Consider the following 22,608-nt stretch of genomic DNA (forward strand, 5'->3'; position numbering starts at 1 on the left):
TCTTACTAGAAAGTTCCCAGAGGGAAGGGGATCCGTGCTTTGTCTACAGTATTTATTCAATATGATTTTTTGTTCAAATGAATCCTTATGTTAGTACTTAAAATCAACGAAAGTTGTAAAATGAAATTAGGCTGGCTTGTTTCTCGCAAATACATCTTTGTAAGAGCATAAGAACATATGATATTCCATTTCTCCAGTTATACACAGTATATGTTAAGAAAGCAGTTTATTTAACAACATATATTATTTTAAATATTGTTAACAATCAGGGAGAAATATCAGTTACTGTGAGAACATAAACATAAGTTGTACTTTGGAACTGAATAGATACAACCACAGATTAATGATCCAAGTGCATTAATTTTAGATTATTAACATATTCTTTGAAGTAACTCCATTTCACATATATGGGGTCCAGCCAAGGTACATCTGGCATAGCAAGTTTTCATCAGTTGCTTCTTGTATAAGGTAATGCACATGTCCTTCAATAGATAACGGCAGTCCTGTCACTCTATTTCGGGTCTTGATTACACCTTGTAGTCTCTGCTCAATGTCAAGAACATGGGTTTTGGCCTAAAAAGAAATTGAAAATCATAAGGACTAAGGACCCAATGACGTAGATGTTTATAATTTGGAATTACTGCCTTTCTTTTATCTAACAAATATTAATGCCATTTTACTGATCATTACCCCTTTTGTAAGAGCAAATGCAGACAAAGGAGAGAAGCAATGAAACAAATACAATAACTTTAGATACTGATCTCGAGGCTTGCAATGTTGATCTAACATCAACTGGACATTTTTCAGGACTCTGAAATACAAGGGAATCTCTTCCATGTTAGGAGTCTAGAAAAATAATAGTATAAAAAAATCTACTCTGAAAAGTGTTTAGGACTTAAACATTTGAATATTAGTATTCTAATAACAGCAACAATACTCTAATGCCTAATGTTTAGATTATGTTATATGCAAATGGGAGTTCTAAGTGAGCTACTTGGAATTCTACATATTTTTCTCAATCAAGAAAGCATATCAGAATGCAAAAGTGAGAATGATGTAATTAGAAAAACCATCCTCAAATCTATTCTAACTTATTTAAAATAACTATCTGGAAAATTTGAGGATTCGGCTAATATAGTCAGCTCTCTGCAGCCAATGATTCAACCAACCACGGACTGAAAATATTCAGGGGAAAAAAATTCCATAAAGTTCCAAAAAGGAAAACTTCAACTTGCCATGCACCAGCAACTATTTACATAGCATTTACACTGTATTTGCAACTATTTACATGGTATTTACATTGTACTAGGTATTATAAGTAATCTAGAGATGACTTAAAGTATATGGGACGATATACACAGGTTATATACAAATCCTACAGCATCTTATATACGGGAGTTGAGCATTCCAGGATTTTCGTATCCACAGGGGGGTCCTGGAACCTATCCCCCATGGAAATCAAGGGGCAAGGGACTACTATGTTAGTAAAGAGTTCTACATATTGAAGCTGAGACCTGCTGCTCTATAAATTCAGGCAATTTGTGTTCAAGTTTTTCCCACTCTATATCATAACTGTGATTTGTTTATGGTTAAACAAGCATGTGTTGAACTCTGTTTTTACTATACTAATGATAAGAATGTTAACATTAGTAATGACAATAAAGAAAACTTATGGCCTTGTCATACTAGATAGAGAACTAAATTTCAGAGTATTCAATGCTCAGTCACTGACAGTATTTAGAATTAGTTCCCATTTGTAGAGATATACAATATCGGTTCATATCAAGCTACACCTTCTACTAACCTTTTCGTTGACAACTTCCCCTGTTTCATTCAGTGGTGCTTTGGAATGCCCTTTCACTGGTTTACTCCATTCCACAAGAGGATCATGTAGAAAAGTCTTTAAGACACTAAAATGGAAACAAATATTATGGTAATAATACAATGTTATCTTTGTAAAAAGAACTCTCATTAAAGTCAACACTTAGGTGAAGGATAACTACTGAAGGATGAGAAGCTAATGGTAATACTCTTACAAAACACATTACTACCGTTTCAGAAAATGCTATGCTTCCTCCTTCAGAGAACTTGCTTTGCCTACATCTAACTATCCAATGTATTCTACCATAATGCCTGGTAGACAGGTTTTAAATAAAAAAGTGAGTAAGTGAGCTTTAAATGTCCTTTCGAAAAACTACTTCCCACAGCTAACATCATATTTAATGGTAAAAGACTGGCTTCTTCACCCCTAAGATTAGGAACAAGACAAGGATGTAGATGTCTCGCCATGGCTATTTGACATTGATCTAGCTAGGGCAATTAGGCAAGAAAAAGAAAAGGCACTGAGATTAGATTAGAAAAAGTAAAACTATCCCTATCTACAGGTGACCTGTTGTTGTAGAGAGAAAATCTTAAGGTATCTGCAAAAATAACTATGACAACTAACAAATGAGTTCATTAAGGTTGCAGGATACAAGATCAATATAAAAATTTAGTTATATTTCTATACACTAGCAATGAACAATCCAAACATGAAATTAAGGAAAAAATTCCATTTAGAAATACTTAGGAACACATTTTTAAAAAGTTAAATACAAGATTTACAAACGAAAAATTATAAAACGTTGAAAGAAATTGAAGAAGACTTAAATAAATGGAAAGATATCCTATGTTCATGGATCAAAAGACTTAAGATGGCAATACTCCCTAAATTGATTTACAGATTCAATGCCATTCCTATCAAAATCCAGGCTGGCCTTTGCAGAAATTGGCAAGATGATCTTAAAATGCATATGGAAATGCAAGAGACTCATAACAGTCAAATAGTCTTGAAAAAGAAAAAAGAAGTCAGAGGATTCACACTTCCTGACTTCAAAACATACTACAAAGCTATAGTAATCAGGAGAATGTGCTATTGGCATAAGGTTAGACATACAGATCAATGGAATAAAACTGAGTATCTAGAAATACACCCTTACATGTATGGTCAATTGATTTTCAACAGAAATGTCAAGACAATTAAATAGAGAAAAATAGGGCTTCCCTGGTGGCACAGTGGTTGGGAGTCCGCCTGCCGATGCAGGGGATGCGGGTTCATGCCCCAGTCCAGGAAGATCCCACATGCCGCGGAGCGGCTGGGCCCGTAAGCCATGGCCGCTGAGCCTGCGCGTCCGGAGCCTGTGCTCCACAACGGGAGAGGCCACGACAGTGAGAGGCCCGCGTACCAAAAAAAGAAGGAAAAAAAAAAAAAAAAGAGAAAAATAATCTCTTCAAAAATGGTGCTGGCAAAAACAGAAATACAGATCAATGGAACAGGGTAGAAAGCCCAGAGATAAACCCACGCATATATGGTCACCTTATTTTTGATAAAGGAGGCAAGAATATACAATGGAAAAAAGACAGCCTCTTCAATAAGTGGTGCTGGGAAAACTGGACAGCTACATGTAAAAGAACAAAATTAGAACAGTCCCTAACACTATACACAAAAATAAACTCAAAATGGGTTAAAGACCTAAATGTAAGGCCAGACACTATCAAACTCTTAGAGGAAAACACAGGCAGAACACTCTATGACATAAATCACAGCAAGATCCTTTCTGACCCACCTCCTAGAGAAATGGAAATAAAAACAAAAATAAACAAATGGGATCTAATGAAACTTAAAAGCTTTTGCACAGCAAAGGAAACCATAAACAAGACAAAAAGACAACCCTCAGAATGGGAGAAAATATTTGCAAACGAAGCAACTGGCCAAGGATTAATCTCCAAAATTTACAAGCAGCTCATGCAGCTCAATATCAAAAAAACAAACAACCCAATCCAAAAATGGGCAGAAGATATAAATATACATTTCTCCAAAGAAGATATACAGATTGCCAACAAACACGTGAAAGAATGCTCAACATCATTAATCGTTAGAGAAATGCAAATCAAAAGTACAATGAGATATCATCTCACACCAGTCAGAATGGCCATCATCAAAAAATCTACAAACGATAAATGCTGGAGAGGGTGTGGAGAAAAGGGAACCCTCTTGCATTGTTGGTGGGAATGTAAACAGATACAGCCACTATGGAGAACAGTATGGAAGTTCCTTATAAAACTAAAAATAGAACTACCATACAACCCAGCAATACCACTACTGGGCATATACCCTGAGAAAACCATAATTCAAAAAGAGTCATGTACCATAATGTTCATTGCAGCAGTATTTACAATAGCCAGGACATGGAAGCAACCTAAGTGTCCATCGACAGATGAATGGATAAAGAAGATGTGGCACATATATACAATGGAATATTACGCAGGCATAAAAAAGAAACAAAATTGAGTTATTTGCAGTGAGGTGGATGGACCTAGGGACTGTCATACAGAGTGAAGTAAGTCAGAAAGGGAAAAACAAATATCGTATGCTAACACATATATATGGAATCTAAAAACAAAATGTTCTGAAGAAACTAGGGACAGGACAGGAATAAAGATGCAGATGTAGAGAATGGGCTTGAGGATATGGGGAGGGGGGAGGGTAATCTGGGATGAAGTGAGAGCATGGCATGGACATATATACACTACCAAATGTAAAATAGATAGCTAGTGGGAAGCAGCTGCATAGCACAGGGAGATCAGCTTGGTGCTTTGTGTCCACCTAGAGGGGTGGGATAGGGAGGGTCGGAGGGAGACGCCAGAGGAAGGAGAAATGGGGATAAATGTATATGTATAGCTGATTCACTTTGTTATACAGCAGAAACTAACACACCATTGTAAAGCAATTATACTCCAATAAAGATGTTAAAAAAACCAAATAATCCAATTAAAAAAAACAGGCAAAGGATTTAAATAGACATTCGTCCAAAGAAGTTATGCGAGTGACCAATAAACATGTAAAGATGCTCAACATAACTGGTCATTAGGGAAATGCAAATTAAAACACAATTAGATACAATTTCATACCCATCAAGATGGATAAAATAATATAGACAGACAATAACAAGTTTTGGTAAGGATGTGGAGAAATTGGAACACTTAGACATTGCTAGTGGGACTATAACATATTACATCTGCTTTGGAAAACAGTTTGAAAGTTCCTCAAAATGTTAAGCTTAGAGTTAACATATCCAGAATCCTACTCATAGGTATAACCAAGAGAACTGAAAACATATATCCACATAAAACCTGTACACAGATGTTCACAGCTACACTATTCACAATAGCCAAAACAATCCCAAATGTCCATTAATTGATGAATGGATAAACGAAAGGTGGTATATCCATATAATAGAATATTATTTGACAATAAAAAAGAATGAAGTACTGATACATGCTAGAGCATAGATAAACCTTAAAAACATCATGCTACTGAAAGAAAACAGACACTAAAGGCCAAATGTTGTATAATTCTACTTATATATGAAATATCCAGAATAGGCAAATCTATAGAGACAGAAAGATTCGTGGTTGCTAGGAGATGGTGGGGAGTAGAGTTAGGGAGTGACTGCTAATTTCTTTTGGAGGTGATGAAAATGTTTCATAATTAGATAGCAGTGATGGTCACACAATCTTGTGAATATACTAAAACCACCATAGTATGTATATTAAAAGACCAGATTTTGGACGTCCCTGGTAATGTAGTGGTTAAGAATCCGCCTGCCAATGCAGGGAACACGGGTTTGAGCCCTGGTCTGGGAAGATCCCACATGCCATGGAGCAACTCAGTCCGTGCACCACAACTACTGAGCCTGTGCTCTAGAGCCTGCGAGCCACAACTACTGAGCCTGCATGCTACAACTACTGAAGCCCGTGTGCCTAGAGCCTGTGCTCCACAACAAAGAGAAGCCACTACAATGAGAAGCCCACGCACTGCAAGGAAGAGTAGCCCCCGCTTGCCGTAACTAGAGAAAGCAGCAATGAAAACCCAATGCAGCCAAAAATAAATTAAGAAAAAAAAAAGACTAAATTTTATGGTATGTAAAATATATCTTAATAAAAGCTATTATTAAAAAACATCTACTTCAGGGCTTCCCTGGTGGCGCAGTGGTTGAGAGTCCGCCTGCCGATGCAGGGGAAGGGTTCGTGCCCCGGTCCGGGAAGATCCCACATGCCGCGGAGCGGCTGGGCCCGTGAGCCATGGCCGTTGAGCCTGCGCATCCAGAGCCTGTGCTCCGCAACGGGAGAGGCCACAACAGTGAGAGGCCCACATACCGAAAAAAAGAAAAAAAAAACCCAAAAAAGCCCCCCAAAAAACATCTACTTCAATCAGTATAAAGTAGCTCTATATAAAGAAAACAACTTAGAAACCAATAATCACATTCAAAGTTACTACTGTTTACAAAATATAGATGATTACCTCATTAAAGGTTCTCTCTGATCTCGCATCAGCCTCATTGTAACTTCACAAGCTCTTCGAAAAAGACCTTCTGTTCCCATAGGACCCATTCCATTAACCATATTATGAGTCATGCGAAATGGAACAATTTCTGGGACCTCAAAGGTTTCTCCCTTAAAACAATGCATTTTATTAAAAAGTAAAGATGCTGGAATTTAAAAATCTTTATGCAAAAAATTAAAAGCTTTTAGGAGAGAGCAAACATACCCTCAAAATATTCGTATGTGCAACTTATGTTAGAGGCCTACATCCTGAAGGAGCCATATGACTCTACCTTTGCTTTTGAGGAGCTGAAACACAACTCCTTGGGTAAGATCTAGAGGATGGATGGATTCATCTTTCACTGAATTACTAAAGTAATTACAGAGAATTATAGAGCAATATTTATGCATTCAATATTTAGCCTTATATTAACTCCCTTAATATCCTTCTTGAATAGTATAAAGTACAAACAAAATACTCTCACAATTTTCTTCTTTTCTTTAAGACTTTCACTTTAAAACAGGACGGGAAAAGAAATAGCCAAGTGTTAGATGCTCACAATCCCTGAGACAGGAAATGTAACATGTAATATAATGAAGTCCAGTTCATTTATTTTCTTCCATTCTCTAACACCTGCCTTTCCTAGGGCTTTTTCATCCCTCCAATCAGTTTCCCTAAATTCCTCTCTTGTATGAATCCCCTATACCAGTGGTTTATCTTTGATTTGTTTTCAGTTGGGTCTGTGACCTTTCTTGGTTTCCTGTGATAGCAGACTGCAACCCATAGAGAACTAAGGATGAAGGAAAAAATGGGTTTAATAATTAGTCTGCCTTTCAGGATCATGACATTGGAAAACTGGAGGGGGCCCTTAAGGAGAGCTGAATGACCTCAATTTATTTCCAGACCCCAGCTGGACCTACACAATCTGAATTTCCTGTGATGTTTCCTAGGTACCTGCATTAAAAAAAAAAAAAAATTCTTAGATGCTGCTGCCAGGTTTGGAAGCAATCACATTAAACTACTCTGTCTCTCTAAAACTGAGTCTCAGTAAAATGAACTGTTCATATATTATATAAACACCCCATGTTCATATAACCAAGAACCAATAAGTCAGAACTTGGATCTATGCTTTTGGACTTCAAGTTCAGTGCTAGTTTTCCTATATGACTCTTCTGAGTTCTCTCCAACCTAAGTTGCTTTACTGAGGTCTATGGGATCCACTGATCAAAACCAGTCAACAAACTCTCAATGTGACTCAACTGTGACTACAGCTGCTACTAACAGGTATGTCTAGGAAGAACAGTTGTTGTGGAAAGGAAATTAGGAGAAAACATACAATTAACTACAGTAAGTCATATCATATACCTTATTGAAGAGACAGTTGAAATCCACATGTACACATTCACCAGTCAAAGAATCAAAGAGAATGTTTTCACCATGACGGTCTCCAAGGCCCAGGATATAACCAACCATTGACATAACGGCAGTGGAACGGCAGTATGCTGATCTGCTGCTGTACCTAAAGGAAACACAATGCCTATCAAGTATCCTTGTATCATATGGGGCCACATACATCTAAAATATTTTTTAAAAAATCTAACCATAACAATGTATTATATTTTTGGTAACTTACCATGATGTAGGATCAGGGAATGTTCTCAGAAACCACTCATGAAAAACAGGAGGATGCCTGGGCAGGAGAAATTCTTGGAATACTTTGAGTTTTTCAGACAAAGCTGCCGATTTTGGTAGCATACACTGGCGAAGTTCCTTCCCTGTCATATAAACTCCTGCAAGGTAGAGTGATTTCCATTAATCACACAAGCCAAATGAGAAAAGGGGCAATGTATTTTTTTTTGGTGAAAATAGGACAGGAAATATCTACTTTTATTCAAAAGCAAGAATAAATGGAAACATTTCAATTATGCATAGGTAAACTTTCTTCTGATACTATATGAAAATAATAAACACATTATCTTCACTTAATACTCATCTAGAGTGAGGCCTCTTGTTGATGATAATCAGTGCCAAGTAAGACCACACATACCAGAAGATACCACTCAGAATAAATCCAATGTGAATAGTGCCCCTGCATGTAAAAATGCTTACAGCCCTCACTAAATTTACAGTGATCTCTCTGTTAATCAGCAGGCAGTATGGGTCCACACTGAATCATTACTAAGAAACCTACAATGGTGCTCTGAAATAATTTACTCTGTGTGAAGGCTAGCCTATAAGATTCACAGGATATGTGATTTTAAAACTAATCTTGTACAATTCAAATCATAAATGGAAGCAGAAGACATTTTCCTTCTGATGTATTTGTGAGTTCATATTATATGGTTGACATGACTCCAGTCTATAAAGTGCCTTTTAGGCCCACCTTCGTTTGGTGCTTTTGGGACCCAAGGTTCAGCTAAAATTTCCATAGACAAGTTTTGAGATTAGAGATTTTTAGCCTCAAATGTTGCACAGTTCAACTATGTTCATGATAGGATGGAAAATATATATATATTTAAAAAAATCCAATAGCAATAACTAACACTTATATAATATTTCATCTTTAAATAAAATAGTCAATAGCAAGTTCCTTGAAATCAGATTCAAGTGTGCTTGAACTTCAGCTCTACAACATATTAGTAACTTGCATTAAGTTACTTCACTGTCCAAAAATAGTGATAATTAGGCTTGTTAACAATAATAAAAAATGATATATACAAAATACTTAGCATAATACCCATAATATAGTAATTTATCAATATTACTTAATGCTATGCGTTGATTGTATCCGTCAAAAAAATAACCCTTGTACCTGTGAATGTGACCTTATTTGAAAATAAGGTCTTTGCCCATGTAATCAGGTTAAGACGAGGTCATTACGGTGAGCCCTTAATATAGTATGACTGATATTTTTATAAGAGAAAACAGGGACATACAGACTTAGGGAGAATGCTGTGTGATGACAGAGGCAGAGAATGGAGTGAAGCATCTACAGCCAAGGAATGTCAAAGATTGCTGGCAACACCAGAAACTTACAGAAAGGCATAGAAAGGATTCTCCCCTTTGGCCTTGAGAGATATTGTGGCCCTACTGACACAGTGATTTTAGACTCCTTGTCTCCACAACTGTGAGAGAGTAAATTTCTGTTGTTTGTGAACAGTTTGTGGTAATGTGTTATGGCAATCCTAGGGAACTAATATTTTTTACTTTACTCTAGTAACTTGATATATTTGTTTTTAATGTATTACATCACAAACATTTTTTTATCATAAACATTTTTAAAACTTTTTATTTTGAAATAATTTTAGTCTTACAAAAAATTGCAAAAAATATACAGATTTCCCATATATTCATCACCCAGATTTTGTCAGTGTTCATCTCTTTCATAACAGAATACAATTACCTAAACCAAGAAATTATTTTTTCATAGTATTATTAACTAACTTTCAGACTTTATTCAACTGTCCCACTATCATCCTTTTTCTGGGTCAGGATCCAATTCAGGATCCCTGACTGCATTCACTTGTCATGTCTCCTTAATGTCCTCGAATCTGGGAAATTTCTGTTTTTGTCTTCCATTACCATGAAATTTTTAAGGAGTTCTGACCTGTTATATTTTTGTTTCTTCATTGTAAAGTTACTACTTTTTCCCCTTTGTAATTAATAAGTATCTGGTGGAGAGATACTTTGAGACTCTGCAAATAACCTATTTTCCATCATACTTTTGCCAACGAATTTCAGCAGTCATTGCTAATCACTGTCTGCAACAATTATTACTGTGATATTTACTAATTGGCAATTTTCTGTTTTCATCATCTCTTCTACATTAATTCATTGTAATTCTACTCTAAGGAAGAACTTGTTCCTACCTTCCTACTTATTTATTTATTAATTCAAGTATTTGTTTACATAAGTGTAGACTCCTGTCTATTTTATTCCATGGGTTATAATCTAATACTATTATTATTTATTTTGGTGCTCAAGTTATCCCAGGTTTGGCCAGTGGGAGACTCTAACTCTAATCTAACACTTTCGGTTTCATTCTAGCTTTCCCTTTCTTTTTCTTTCTCTAATATGAAAAACTAGCTCTCATTAGCCACAATGTATTTATTTATTTGCTGAAGTCTAGTTTACACAAAAGTAGTTTCAGAATTGCTAACCAGTAACTCCTAGAAAAACACATTTTCATATATATTTTTGTAAGCTACCTCAAATTCTTTTGGGATAAAGATAGAGAAAGAATTAAAACGCAAGGAAGGAAAGAAGAAATCACTTAACTACTTCTGTATGTATCAATAGTACCAAGAAATTTTACTATGGCTTATACCCCCAAAATGTACAATGATAATAACCATTATACCTATATTATATGTTAGCAGCTATTATACCCATATTACATACTTATATAGTAAGAGTTAATTTTAGTACCCTTTTCCTTATACAGTTTGGTCAAAATAGGTCTCAAGCCAGCAGTGTTGTTAACCCATTCAATAATCCCACATTCATCATTCAGTGGAATAACTGCATATGTTCTAATATGAAGTTCTCTTCTACGAGACTCAGCATCTTTTCTTAAGCACTATAAAAAAAAAAACACACATAAACTTAAAAGTTAAAAATTTCTAAATGTTATATCAAACCTATCTAAAGATTGCTCATTTCATAGCAAAATAATGTCCATAAAAGCTTATTATGTAGTATAGATGAATAATTCTTCAGAAAGGTAGAGCAGGAAACTACTAGGACAATATCCTTAATTTATTTGCAAATCATTAAAAATGCCTTGGGTAAGTACTTCTTTTAATTATTCAGTACTAATGTGACAACAATACTGGGTTCAAAAATGTTATAGTTATATATTTAACAATGACAAAATACTCTTTAAAAATTGCTTCTAAGATATTACTGAAATAGTAAGTCCTTGGGCGCAGGGAATGCTGTTTAATTTTACCTAAAACAATGCATGAACAGAAAAGTATGAGTCTTATGATATCCCCAAAACATATATCTTATTCTTACAGTTTAATATCATAGCTTCATTTGAAAAATGATCTCCTAGCAGAAGAAAGCTTTACACATCTCATCTGATTAATCCTGAAATATACTAGGTAAGGATAAACAGTATTTTGTTTAATTCTGGAACTGTATGAAATAAACAAACTAAGCACACATCTCTAATTGTAACCTGTCAAATTTTAAAGCACAATCACTGACCAAAAATACATTTGAAACTTTAGGAATAGATAGGCTACATAAATGTCAGCCAAATAGTATGGCATGAGAATCACATGTAAAGATCAGTATATGGCCTCCTAGACCAACGTAATGAGACGAGTTTTTCACAATCAGGCTATTTTATTTGACCATGTTAATGTGGGGGAAAGGTAATGAAACAACTTAATTGGTAACAAGGCTGATTAAGATAAATTTATAAATTAAATCCAGGCCACCTGATACTCCCAACTAGAAAAACACTCCGGGAGCTTTGGGAATTAAGTTACCAATTTACCAAACAACATTTTAAATAAAAATATTCTTTCCCTTAATACCTATGAAATGGGTTTTTATTGTGGTATTAATTTTTAAATTACTTTTGGTTAAACTAAGCACAAACCATAATTCTCCTTTTTAAAAAATGAACTCATCTGCTGCTATTTATTTTCTATGTTAAAGGTCCATAACTTTTTCCTGTTAATAAAAGAGGTACCAGTAAAATGCAGGAAGGGGATAGAGAGGCAGAACAAAGAGCTTATAGGAAAACAATAAAGTTTTCACAGTATGGTTTAATTTTTTACCAATGGAAAAACAGATGCTATGCACTTATAAATACCTGGCTAGAGAATAATTCAAAACCCCTAAGACTATGCATTTATAATAACCCTTTAGTGAGATTTCTCATATCATCTCTGAGATAGAAATCAAGCACTTACCAACAGAACTGAAAAAAAATACTAATGATCACCTCTAAAAAGTGTGTTGGTAAAAACAGAACCTAACATTTTTTTTTCTGGCATCAAAATATAAAATATAAATAAATCTGATAGAAAAAGTATCTTATAGATAATTTAAACATTAAATAGAAAATATTTTCCTTTGTTAATATGTCTTATACATTTTTCTCAATATAACAAAAAGTATCTTATTTTTAAAAAATTAAGTGAAACCAGCAATTCCACTTCAGGGCACATATCCAAAAGATTGAAAGCAGGGACTTGAACAGTTATCTGTACACTTATCTTCATAGCAGCAATATTCACAATAGCCAAAAAGTGGAAGCAACCCACATATCCACTGATGGCTGAATGGATAAACAAAATTGGTATACACATGCAACTGTATATTATCTAACCTTGTAAAGGAAAGAAATTCTGATGTGCTATAACATGGATGAACCTTGAAGACATAATGCTAAGTGAAGAAAGCCAGTAAAATACAAATACTGTATGACTTCACTTATACAAGGTATCTAGAGTAGTCAAATTCATAGAGACAGAAAGTAGAATGGTGGTTACCAGAGCCTGGGGGGAAGGGGAATAGGGAGTTACTGTTTAACAGATATACAGTTTCAGTTTGAGAAGATGAAAAAGTTCTGGAGAGGGATGGTTGCACAACAGTGTGAATGTACTTAATGCCACTGAATTGAACTGAACACTTAAAAATGGTTAAGATGGTAAATTTTATGTTATGTATATTTTATCCCAATAAAACAAATTAAGTGAAAATGAAAAAGGCAGTGTACTTCATTTCCTCTTTTTAAGAGAGATCTATTTGCCCATATCTCATTGATAGTAATTATGGCAATTCTAAAATAAAAGCAAACTATATCCAAACCTTATTAATCAAGGAATTGAATTCCATTAGTCTACAATCCTTTCTCAAGTCATCTTTTGGCTTACACATCATAATGTAGAACTTCCCATCAGATCCTTTTAAAGAGATCTTCTTTGGTTTCTGAAGAGAAGCAAGAATTTCTACCTAAAAGATGATGAGTTATATATAAATAAAGGTCAAAATTCTTTGTTTAAACTTCTATGTGTATTATAAATATTGTGTTACCTAACACAATAAAAAGGAAAATATAATAACCTATATTATGTAGCAAATTTATTATTTTAATAATTTATCTTAATTATGATCTATGAAAAGAATGGTTGGACATAAATAGAGACACATTTTCACCCATTAGAAATGGCTATTGAAGTAAAAGGATTACTCTGTCTGGGGCTTCCCTGGTGGCACAGTGGTTTAGAATCCGCCTGCCAATGCAAGGGACACAGGTTCGATCCCTGGCCTGGGAAAATTCCACATGCCATGGAGCAACTAAGCCCGTGCGCCACAACTACTGAGCCTGCGCTCTAGAGCCCATGTGCCACAAGTATTGAAGCCCGCGCGCCAAGAGCCCGTGCTCTGCAACAAGAGAAGCCACGACAATGAGAAGCCCGCGCACCTCAACGAAGACCCAACACAGCCAAAAATAAAAACAAACAAATAAATAAATAAATTTATAAAAAAAAAATCAGGATTACTCTGTCAGCAGTGTAAGTAAATACATACACATTCAAATTTAGGCAGCCTCTTAAAGCAGCCGTAATGTTTAAGATTTTTGAAACATTTTCTTAGGACTTTTCTGCAGAACCTAAGATGGTTTTTAAATTTCTTTAATGGTAAGAAATGTTTATCAATGGAAAGTAATTTTATTTTTGACAAAAGAAATGCCTCCAAAATCATGTCCAACTAAAGATGTAAGTAAATAAGTTGAATAATATTAAGTTAAAAACAAAGCATGACTATAAGTGACGAGAATGATTTTATTATGTGGCTTATTAACTGGTCTGAAGCAGTTAAACAAATGTTTTGAGCCACAGAAGTACTGGAATAAATACAGAGTTTTCAAAAGTATTTACTCAGAAGTGCTCTGGTACCATTTCTTTAAGATAGTAACAACAGCAACAAAAAAGAATCAAGCTCTTCCTAGCTGAAATTCACTTCCTCCCAAAATACAAATTACAAACAAAAATTGTATTTCGTTCTCTTTCTGTTCCCCATTTTTAGGACAAAGATGAATATGGAAAAATCAAATTGTGGAAAAAATAAAGATTTTAGTCATATTAAAACAATATGAACATCTGAAAAAATCAAAATACTAGGTTGAACATGAGATTTTTATTAATTTTGTCCCATCACTATATAGTTTTACTTTTCTGTATTTCCAATCATTTTTTCTTTGCAAATAAAATCCATTTAGTCTCTGAGAAAAACACTTTTAAACTTAATTTGAAATTTCAACTTAATTTTAAAAGCATAGTTACAGTTATATAAAATTGCAGTTTACCATATCATCAAAGCCTGCAATATAGGCCCAATGCCCAGGAAATGGCTCATGGTTAGCATGGGCACCCGGAACTGATGGAAGAGTGGGTATCATGACTGATTGTAAAGGAATGAGGATTTCACTAAATGTTGCTTCTTCTACCAGCTTTTTAAGCATTTTAAAATGAGTGCTCATGCTCAGCGTGGAACTACTTCCATCCACCTGGGGGGGGGGGAAAATAGTACATTTTAATTTCTCTGTTTACCTTGAATTATAGAATGCTTACTTTTACTCAAAACAAAAATTTCACTTCTATAATAGCTTAATTACAATGGCTCAGCAGTCTGTACTTTTCTAATTTTTAAAAATACATCACCTCATTTAAACCTTTCTGTACTCTTTTACTTATCAATAAATAGTACCTACATTATACGATGTTAAATGACTAAGGTAGGTAATAGTGGCCTACAATTTGTTATCACACATTACAAATTCCAAAGAGCTCTGTAAATCAAACTTTTTTTTTTGTACCAAATCTCATTTGGCAGCAAAAAGATATCTGAACGTCTCACTTAGTACAAAGATTAATATGTTTCACTGAAGAAATAGTTATGTATCTGATTACAGGATACTCTACCAGATTACCCCTAGTGATGATACTTAATAAAAAGTATATGTACTGCATTACCTTTAAAAATCTAAAAATCCTGAATTTCTAAATGTAGTTGGCCACAAAGGTTTCACATAGAGAACTGGAAGTTTGTACAAGTAAAGCACTTAGAAAAGTGCCAGTGTTTAATAAATGTTGGCCATTATCATAACACTATCTTTCATAATGTCAAGACTGTCAGGGGACAAACAGGATTAATGCAGATAGCAAAAACAGATTACTCTTTCAAGATGTTTATTGGAAGGGAAGGTGAGAAATAGGGTAGTCTCTACCTCCTCAACTGTAAATAGATGATAGAGTAAATATTTGTTAGGGGAAGTCTAGTTATTTACCTTATAGAGTCTGTCCCTCCTTATAATTACCCCTACCCCCACTTTTACCCTTCCTACACATTCTTCAGGATTTTTTCCCCTCCAATTCCTTGGGTAGAATACTAGTTCATTCCTATAAGCATGTCTATACTCTAGTCATAAACCTACTGAAAAAAGTAGTTATACAGTATATGATAACCATCTGAGTGGCTTCCTATGAGACTGTGAGCACTTCAAGGCAGGAGAACATGTCTTACTCATCTTTGTTTCCCTTAGGCACAGTGCTTGTTCCCTGGTAGACAATGAAATGTTACTGAAAGGATGAAACCCAAAACTCCAGTCTTCTTTCCTATCATGTATGTAGGTTAATGTATATGAGCTTTGAAAGTTCAAAGATATGACAGAAAACAATCACAGAGAGAACTTTAACTGAGTATTTTATATTCTTATATTTCATATCCTCTATTATAAAAAACTTCTAATAAATATGGATAATTTACTCTCAGAAGAATTTACACTAAGAAGAACTTTTAGAAATTTAGAGGATATTTGAGAGAGGGACATATGTTAGAAATTTTAAAAACAGCTTTATTAAGGTAAACTGCACGTATTTAAAGTATACAATTTGATAACTTTTGATATATGTGTATACCAACATATATGAGAATTTAAATTTAATTAATCAAATGAAATACAACCAGCTGAAATCATATAGAAGTTTCATCCAACTTGGTCTATAAGTAGTAAGATTTATGATAGTACCGATTTATTGCACAATTCTAGAAGCTTATCTGTTAGGCGAGTTGCATCTCCAACAAACTTTTCTAAGGATTTTTTCATATGAATAGCTTTATTTAGGATTTCCTTGCATCTGTTTACACGCATGGGATAAGAAGACTGTCATAAAAAAAAAAGTTAAATGCAATTGTTAAAAGATAACAAAACTTCTGATTGACAAAAATCAACTTAAACAGTACGCATGATGAAAGTTTACAGTGATAGAAATTTCCTGGAAATCAATTTGGCAATACTATCAATAGCCATAAAAATGCTGCTATCCTGCGACCTGATGAATTCCCTTCTTAGGATCTATCTTGAAGGAATAATCAGAAATGAGAATAAATATAGATGTGTCTAGATGTTTTGCAACAGCAAAGAAAGTAAACAACCTTAATGATCAACAGCAGTTAAATAAATTATAGATGGCTAACCATTATAGAATTTTATAAAATTTTAAAAATTGGTTCTTCAATGAATATTTAACATGGGAACATGATTATGGTAACAATTTTAGGTGAAAAATATGAAATTACATATCTATGCAATCCAAATTTAGTGTTAAAATATGCATAGATAATAAACATACAAAAATACATCAAAATATTAATGATATAAACAGTGAATTTTAATTTTCTTTTTTATATTTCTCTGTATTTTCTAAATTCTCTAAAATATTTATTAATTCAATATATTTACCAATTTGTACATTCCTATTAATAATGCAATAAAATTTTCTAGTATTAATAGTTCTGATACTTTGGATTAAAAAACTTGGAAAAAAATAGGTTACCGTTTTATACCAAGCACTAACACTTTACTATACTTCATAAAGAAAACACATGATAAATCCTTCAATCTTAAACATACTAGTCACTTCATTTGATACAGTAAATATTTCTAAATTTTATAATGAGACATAGTACTATAGTTTCTTTTTAAAAATACTTAAAATTTATCTTCTTGCTACAAATCTAACATAAGAGAGAAACCCTGGAACTTGTATCTACATATTAGCATTAATATGGAAAAAGACACTATTGTGATTAATATATCACCTTTGACACAGCTGTCATCATCCACATTGCTTGTTGAGGATAGGCCAGAAACACTTTGGCTATAATTTCCATCAAGACAACAAAAACTTCATCATGAGAATGACAAATTCGGGAGATTAATTGTGAAAAGGCAGTCAAAAATTGATATGGAGCTAAGTGATTTGTGTGCTCTGTGATAACTTTGTTTATCTTAGCTAAATCATTTCTCATTTGTACACGATCAGAGCGGCCAGCTGGAAAAAAAAAAATCAAAGTTAAAAATAGCAGTAAAAAAGTATATCAATTTCACAGAAAAAAAATTTTGTTTTAAAAACTGCTTTAAGATATATGTTATTCCCAGGTCCAAAGCTAGATCACTTGCCAATTTGTGAAAAGATACTTTTCTCTGTCCAGGTAGGAAAAAATATTTAAGTCCACTGAAAATCTCAAGGCCCGTTTCTTTTCAAATTTTTTAAACAGACTTTATTTATTTATTTATTTAACATCTTTATTGGAGTATAATTGCTTTACAGCGGTGTGTTAGTTTCCGCTGTATAACAAAGTGAATCAGCTATACATATACATATATTTTGACTAGAAGCAAACAGAACAAGCCACAATCCATTGTAATTTTTAACGTAAATTATTTGGCTTAAACTAATATTTTTCAAAATGTGTTAGGTTTACCAAGGAACGAGCAGGTTTACACTTCCAGGCCCTGCAACTCCAACTACTTTAAAAAGTCTATGCTTAGTCTTTCTCCTCTTTTTTAACATTTCGTTTCTTGCTCTCACATAAATCATAATTCTTCTCAGTCCCTTAAAAATTTTACCAAAAAATTATACCTTTTTCCCATTCATATGCCTTAGCACCAAAATCAAGCCATAGTGATAACATTCGTGGCATTGATTGATATATGAACTGATTTCCATACTGTAAAGACCTGCAATTACATAGAAAATATATTAACGTAGTATTCTTTTTTAATTATATGAATTAAATATAAAGACTTAAACTACCACTTGAGAAATATATGGCCTCTGACAAAAATTTTTATAGCATCAGTATTTCTTCCTAGTACACATTATCTTTGACTCCTCTCTCCCCACTTTTTTCTTTCTTCACTCCTCACTAACCTCTATAGTATCAATACACTGACCAAAAATAATTCAAGTTTTGACCTGGTCAAACTCCTGTCAGTACTTCTTTTAAATTGTCCTTAGGATCTGTGCCTTTATTTGTATTCCATGGTCATAAGCCTAGGTCAGGCCCAATCACTCAATTTCTGGGAAATTACAGTAACTTGGTCTCCCTAATTCCACATTTCTTCCCTTCAATAAATTCCAGGCTACCATTTCTGAAATTCTAGCTTTATCATACTCCCCCCGTTTAAAAACAGCAATCACTTACCTTTAGATTAAGACTATATGAATGACTCTGCTCGGGATTCAAATATATACAACCCTTTTTCTTTATAACTTTGCAATCTTAGTCTCTCACTATTCACCACATACATCTTCCATCAAGTTCAATTTCCTCACCATCCTCTCAACAAACCACTCAACCCTGTGCCTCTGCCAAATGTGTGAAAAGTTAGTACAGGCATACCTCGGACATATTGCAGGTTTGGTACTGGACCACTGCGATAAAGCGAATATCACAATAAAGGGAGTCACACGAATTTTTGGGTTTCCCAATGCATATAAAAGTCATGTTTACACTATACTGTAGTCTAATAAGTGTGCAATAGCATATGTCTAAAAAAAGCAATATACATACCTTAATTGTAAAATACTTTATTGCTAAAAAATGCTAATCATCACCTGAGCCTTCAGCGAGTTGTAATCTTGTTGCTGGCGGAGGCTCTTGCCTCGATGTTGATGGACGCTGACTGATCAGGGTGGGGGCTGCTGAAGGCTGGGTGGCCGTGGCGATTTCTTAAAATAAGACAACAATGAAGTGTGCTGCGCTGACTGACTCTTCCTTTCATGAACGATTTCTCTGTTGCGTGCAATGCTGTTTCATAGCATTGTACCCATAGGAAAACTTCTTTCAAAACTGCAGTCAATCCTCTCAAACCCTGCCACTGCTTTATCAACTAAGTTTAGGTGAGATTCTAAATCCTTTGTTGTCATTTCAACAGTGTTCATAGCATCTTCACCAAGAGTAGATTCCATCTCAAGAAATCACTTTCTTTGCTCATCCATAAGAAGCAGCTCCTCATTCGTTTTATTGTGTTTTTATCGTGAGATTACAGCAATTTAGTCACATCTTCAGATTCCACTCCTAATTCTAGTTCTCTTGGCTACTTTCACCACATCTGCAGTTCCTTCCTCCATAGTGGTCTTGAACCTCTCAAAGTCATACATGAGGAATGTAATCAACTTCTTGCAAATTCCTGTTAACGTTGATATTTTCACATCTTCCCATGAATCACAAATGTTCTTAATGGCATCTAGAATGGTGAACCCTTTCCAGAAGGTTTTCAATTTACTTTGCTCAGATCCTTCAGAGGAATCACTATTTATGGCAGCTATTACTTGTGGCAGCTATTACAATATGAAATGTATTTCTTTTTTAAAACATTTACTTTCATTATTTATTTATGTTATTTAGGTTAACACTGGTTTATAACGTTATAAAAGTTTCATGTGTACGTTACATTTCTACTTCTATATACCTTATAGCATGCTCACCACCAAAAATTTAGTTCCCATCCATCATCATACGGTTGATCCCCTTTACCCATTTCACTCTCCCCTTCCCCTCTGTAACCACTACTCTGTATCTACCTGTTTGTTTTTATTTGGTTTGTTTTGTTCATTTGTTTTGTTTTTCTTTGTTTTTTAATATTCCACATATGAATGAAATCATACGGTGTTTGTCTTTCTCTGTTTGACTTATCTCACTTAGCATAATACCCTCAAAGTCCATCCATGTTGTCACAATGGCAAGATTTCATCTTTTTTTAAGGCTGAGTAGTATTCTATTGTATACGTGTATACACCACAACTTCTTTGCCCACTCTTCTGTTGATGGGCACTTTGGTTGTTTCCATATCCTGGCTATTTTAATAATGCTGCGATGGACATAGGGGTGCACATACCTTTTCAAATTAGTGTTTTCATATTCTTTGGATAAATACCCAGAAGTGGAATAGCTGGATCATATGCTAGTTCTATTCTTAAATTTTTGAGGAATCTCCATACTGTTTCCACAGCGGCTGCACCAATTTACATTCCCACCAACACTGTGGGAGGGGTTCCCTTTTCTCTACAACCTCTAACACTTGTTATTTCTCTTGCCTTTTTGATAACTGTCATTCTAACAGGAGTGAGATGATATCTCATTGTGGTTTTGTTTTACATTTCCCTAATAATTAATGATGTTGAACATCTTTTCATGTGTCTGCTGGCCATCTGAATGTCTTTTTTGGAAAAATGTCTATTCAGCTCCTCTGCCCACTTTTTAATTGGGTTGGTTTTTGTTGTTGTTGTGTGAATTCGCATATATTTTGGATATTAACCCCTTATTGGATATACCATTTGCAAATATCTTCTCCTTTTTGGTAGGCTGTCTTTTCATTTTGTTGATGGTTTCATTTGTTGTGCAGAAATGTTTTAGTGCGATGTAGTCCCATTTGTTTATTTTTGCTTTGGTTTCCCTTGCCTAAGGAGTCATATCCACAGGGATATTACTGAGGTGGATGTCAAAGACTGTACTGCCTAGGTTTTCTTCTAGGAGGTTTGTGGTTTCAGGTCTTACATTAAAGTCTTTAATCCATTTTGAGTTGATTTTTGTGTATGGTATGAGATAGTGGTCTAGTCTCATTTTTTTTTTTTGCACATGGATGTCCAGTTTCCTAACATCATTTATTGAAGAGACTACCCTTTCTCCATTGTATATTCTTTGCTGCTTTGTTGAATGTTAGTTGTCCATAGAAGCCTGGGTGTTTTGCTGGTCTCTCAGTTATGTTCCACTGATCTATGTATCTATTTTCTGCCAGTACCATGCTATTTTGATTACCACAGCTTGGTAATATAGTTTGAAATCAGGGCATGTGATACCTCCAACTTTGTTCTTTTTTTTTTCTTTTTTTTACGGTACGTGGGCCTCTCACTGTTGTGGCCCCTCCCGTTGTGAAGCACAGGCTCCAGATGCACAGGCTCAGCGGCCATGGCTCACGGGCCCAGCTGCTCCACAGCATGTGGGATCTTCTCAGACCAGGGCATGAACCCGCGTCCCATGCGTCGGCAGGCGGACTCTCAACCACTGTGCCACCAGGGAAGCCCCCTGTTCTTTTTTCTTAGGTTTGCTTTGCCTATTTGGGGTCCTTTGTGGTTCCATGTAAGTTTTAGAATTTTTTGTTGTATTTCTGTGAAAAATGTCCTTGGGATTTTGATAGGAATTGCACTGAATCTGTAGGTTGCTTTAGGTATGGGCATTTTAACAATGTTAATTCTTCCAGTCCATGAGCACGGAATATCTTTCCATTTATTTGTGTCTTTTTCAATTTCTTTCAGCAATGTCTTATAGTTTTCAGTGTACAGGTCTTTCACCTCCTTGGTTAAATTCACTGCTATGTATTTTATTCTTATTACTGCAATTGTAAATGGGATTGTTTTATTAATTTCTCTTTCTGCTAGCTCACTGCTAGCATGTATAATAGAAATGCAACAGATTTTTGTATACTGATTTTGTATCCTGCAACTTTACTGTATTTGTTTATTATTTCTAATAGTTTTTTCGTGTATTCTTCAGGCTTTTCTATATAAAAAATCATGTCATCCACAAGTAGTGACAATTTTACTTTTTCCTTTACAATTTAGATGGCTTTTATTTCTTTTTCTTGCCTATCTGCTCTGACTACGGCTTCCAATACTATGTTGAATAAGAGTGGTGAGAGGGGGCATCTTTGTCTTGTTCCTGATTTTAAAGGGATAGCTTTCAGTTTTTCATGGTTGACTATGATGTTAGCTGTGGGTTTGACATACATGGCCTTTACTAATTTGTGGTATGTTTCTACTATACCCACTTTATTGACACTTTTTATCAAAAATGGATATTGAATCTTCTCAAACGCTTTTTCTACATCTATTCAGATGATCATATGGTTTTTATCCTTCATTTTGTTAATG

At 34.5% G+C, this 22,608-nt stretch overlaps 1 protein-coding gene across 1 annotated transcript in view; it reads right to left on the reverse strand.

The window, feature by feature from the left end:
• Positions 1–85: 85 nt before the first annotated feature.
• ATR (ATR serine/threonine kinase) overlaps positions 86–22,608 on the reverse strand; it is a 103,213-nt gene continuing 80,690 nt past the window's right edge. The window contains exons 37-47 of the mRNA XM_060011368.1: positions 18,316–18,413; positions 17,492–17,724; positions 16,419–16,553; positions 14,697–14,897; positions 13,196–13,339; positions 10,793–10,943; positions 7,998–8,154; positions 7,730–7,883; positions 6,344–6,495; positions 1,805–1,910; positions 86–573 (exon numbers count right to left, since the gene is read on the reverse strand). Coding sequence (XP_059867351.1) covers positions 400–573; positions 1,805–1,910; positions 6,344–6,495; positions 7,730–7,883; positions 7,998–8,154; positions 10,793–10,943; positions 13,196–13,339; positions 14,697–14,897; positions 16,419–16,553; positions 17,492–17,724; positions 18,316–18,413 — 1,705 coding nt within the window. The 3' untranslated portion in view covers positions 86–399. The remainder of the gene's footprint in view (positions 574–1,804; positions 1,911–6,343; positions 6,496–7,729; positions 7,884–7,997; positions 8,155–10,792; positions 10,944–13,195; positions 13,340–14,696; positions 14,898–16,418; positions 16,554–17,491; positions 17,725–18,315; positions 18,414–22,608) is intronic.

The sequence above is a fragment of the Delphinus delphis genome, chromosome 4 (genome assembly GCF_949987515.2).
Source record: "Delphinus delphis chromosome 4, mDelDel1.2, whole genome shotgun sequence".
NCBI classification, from domain to species: domain Eukaryota; kingdom Metazoa; phylum Chordata; class Mammalia; order Artiodactyla; family Delphinidae; genus Delphinus; species Delphinus delphis.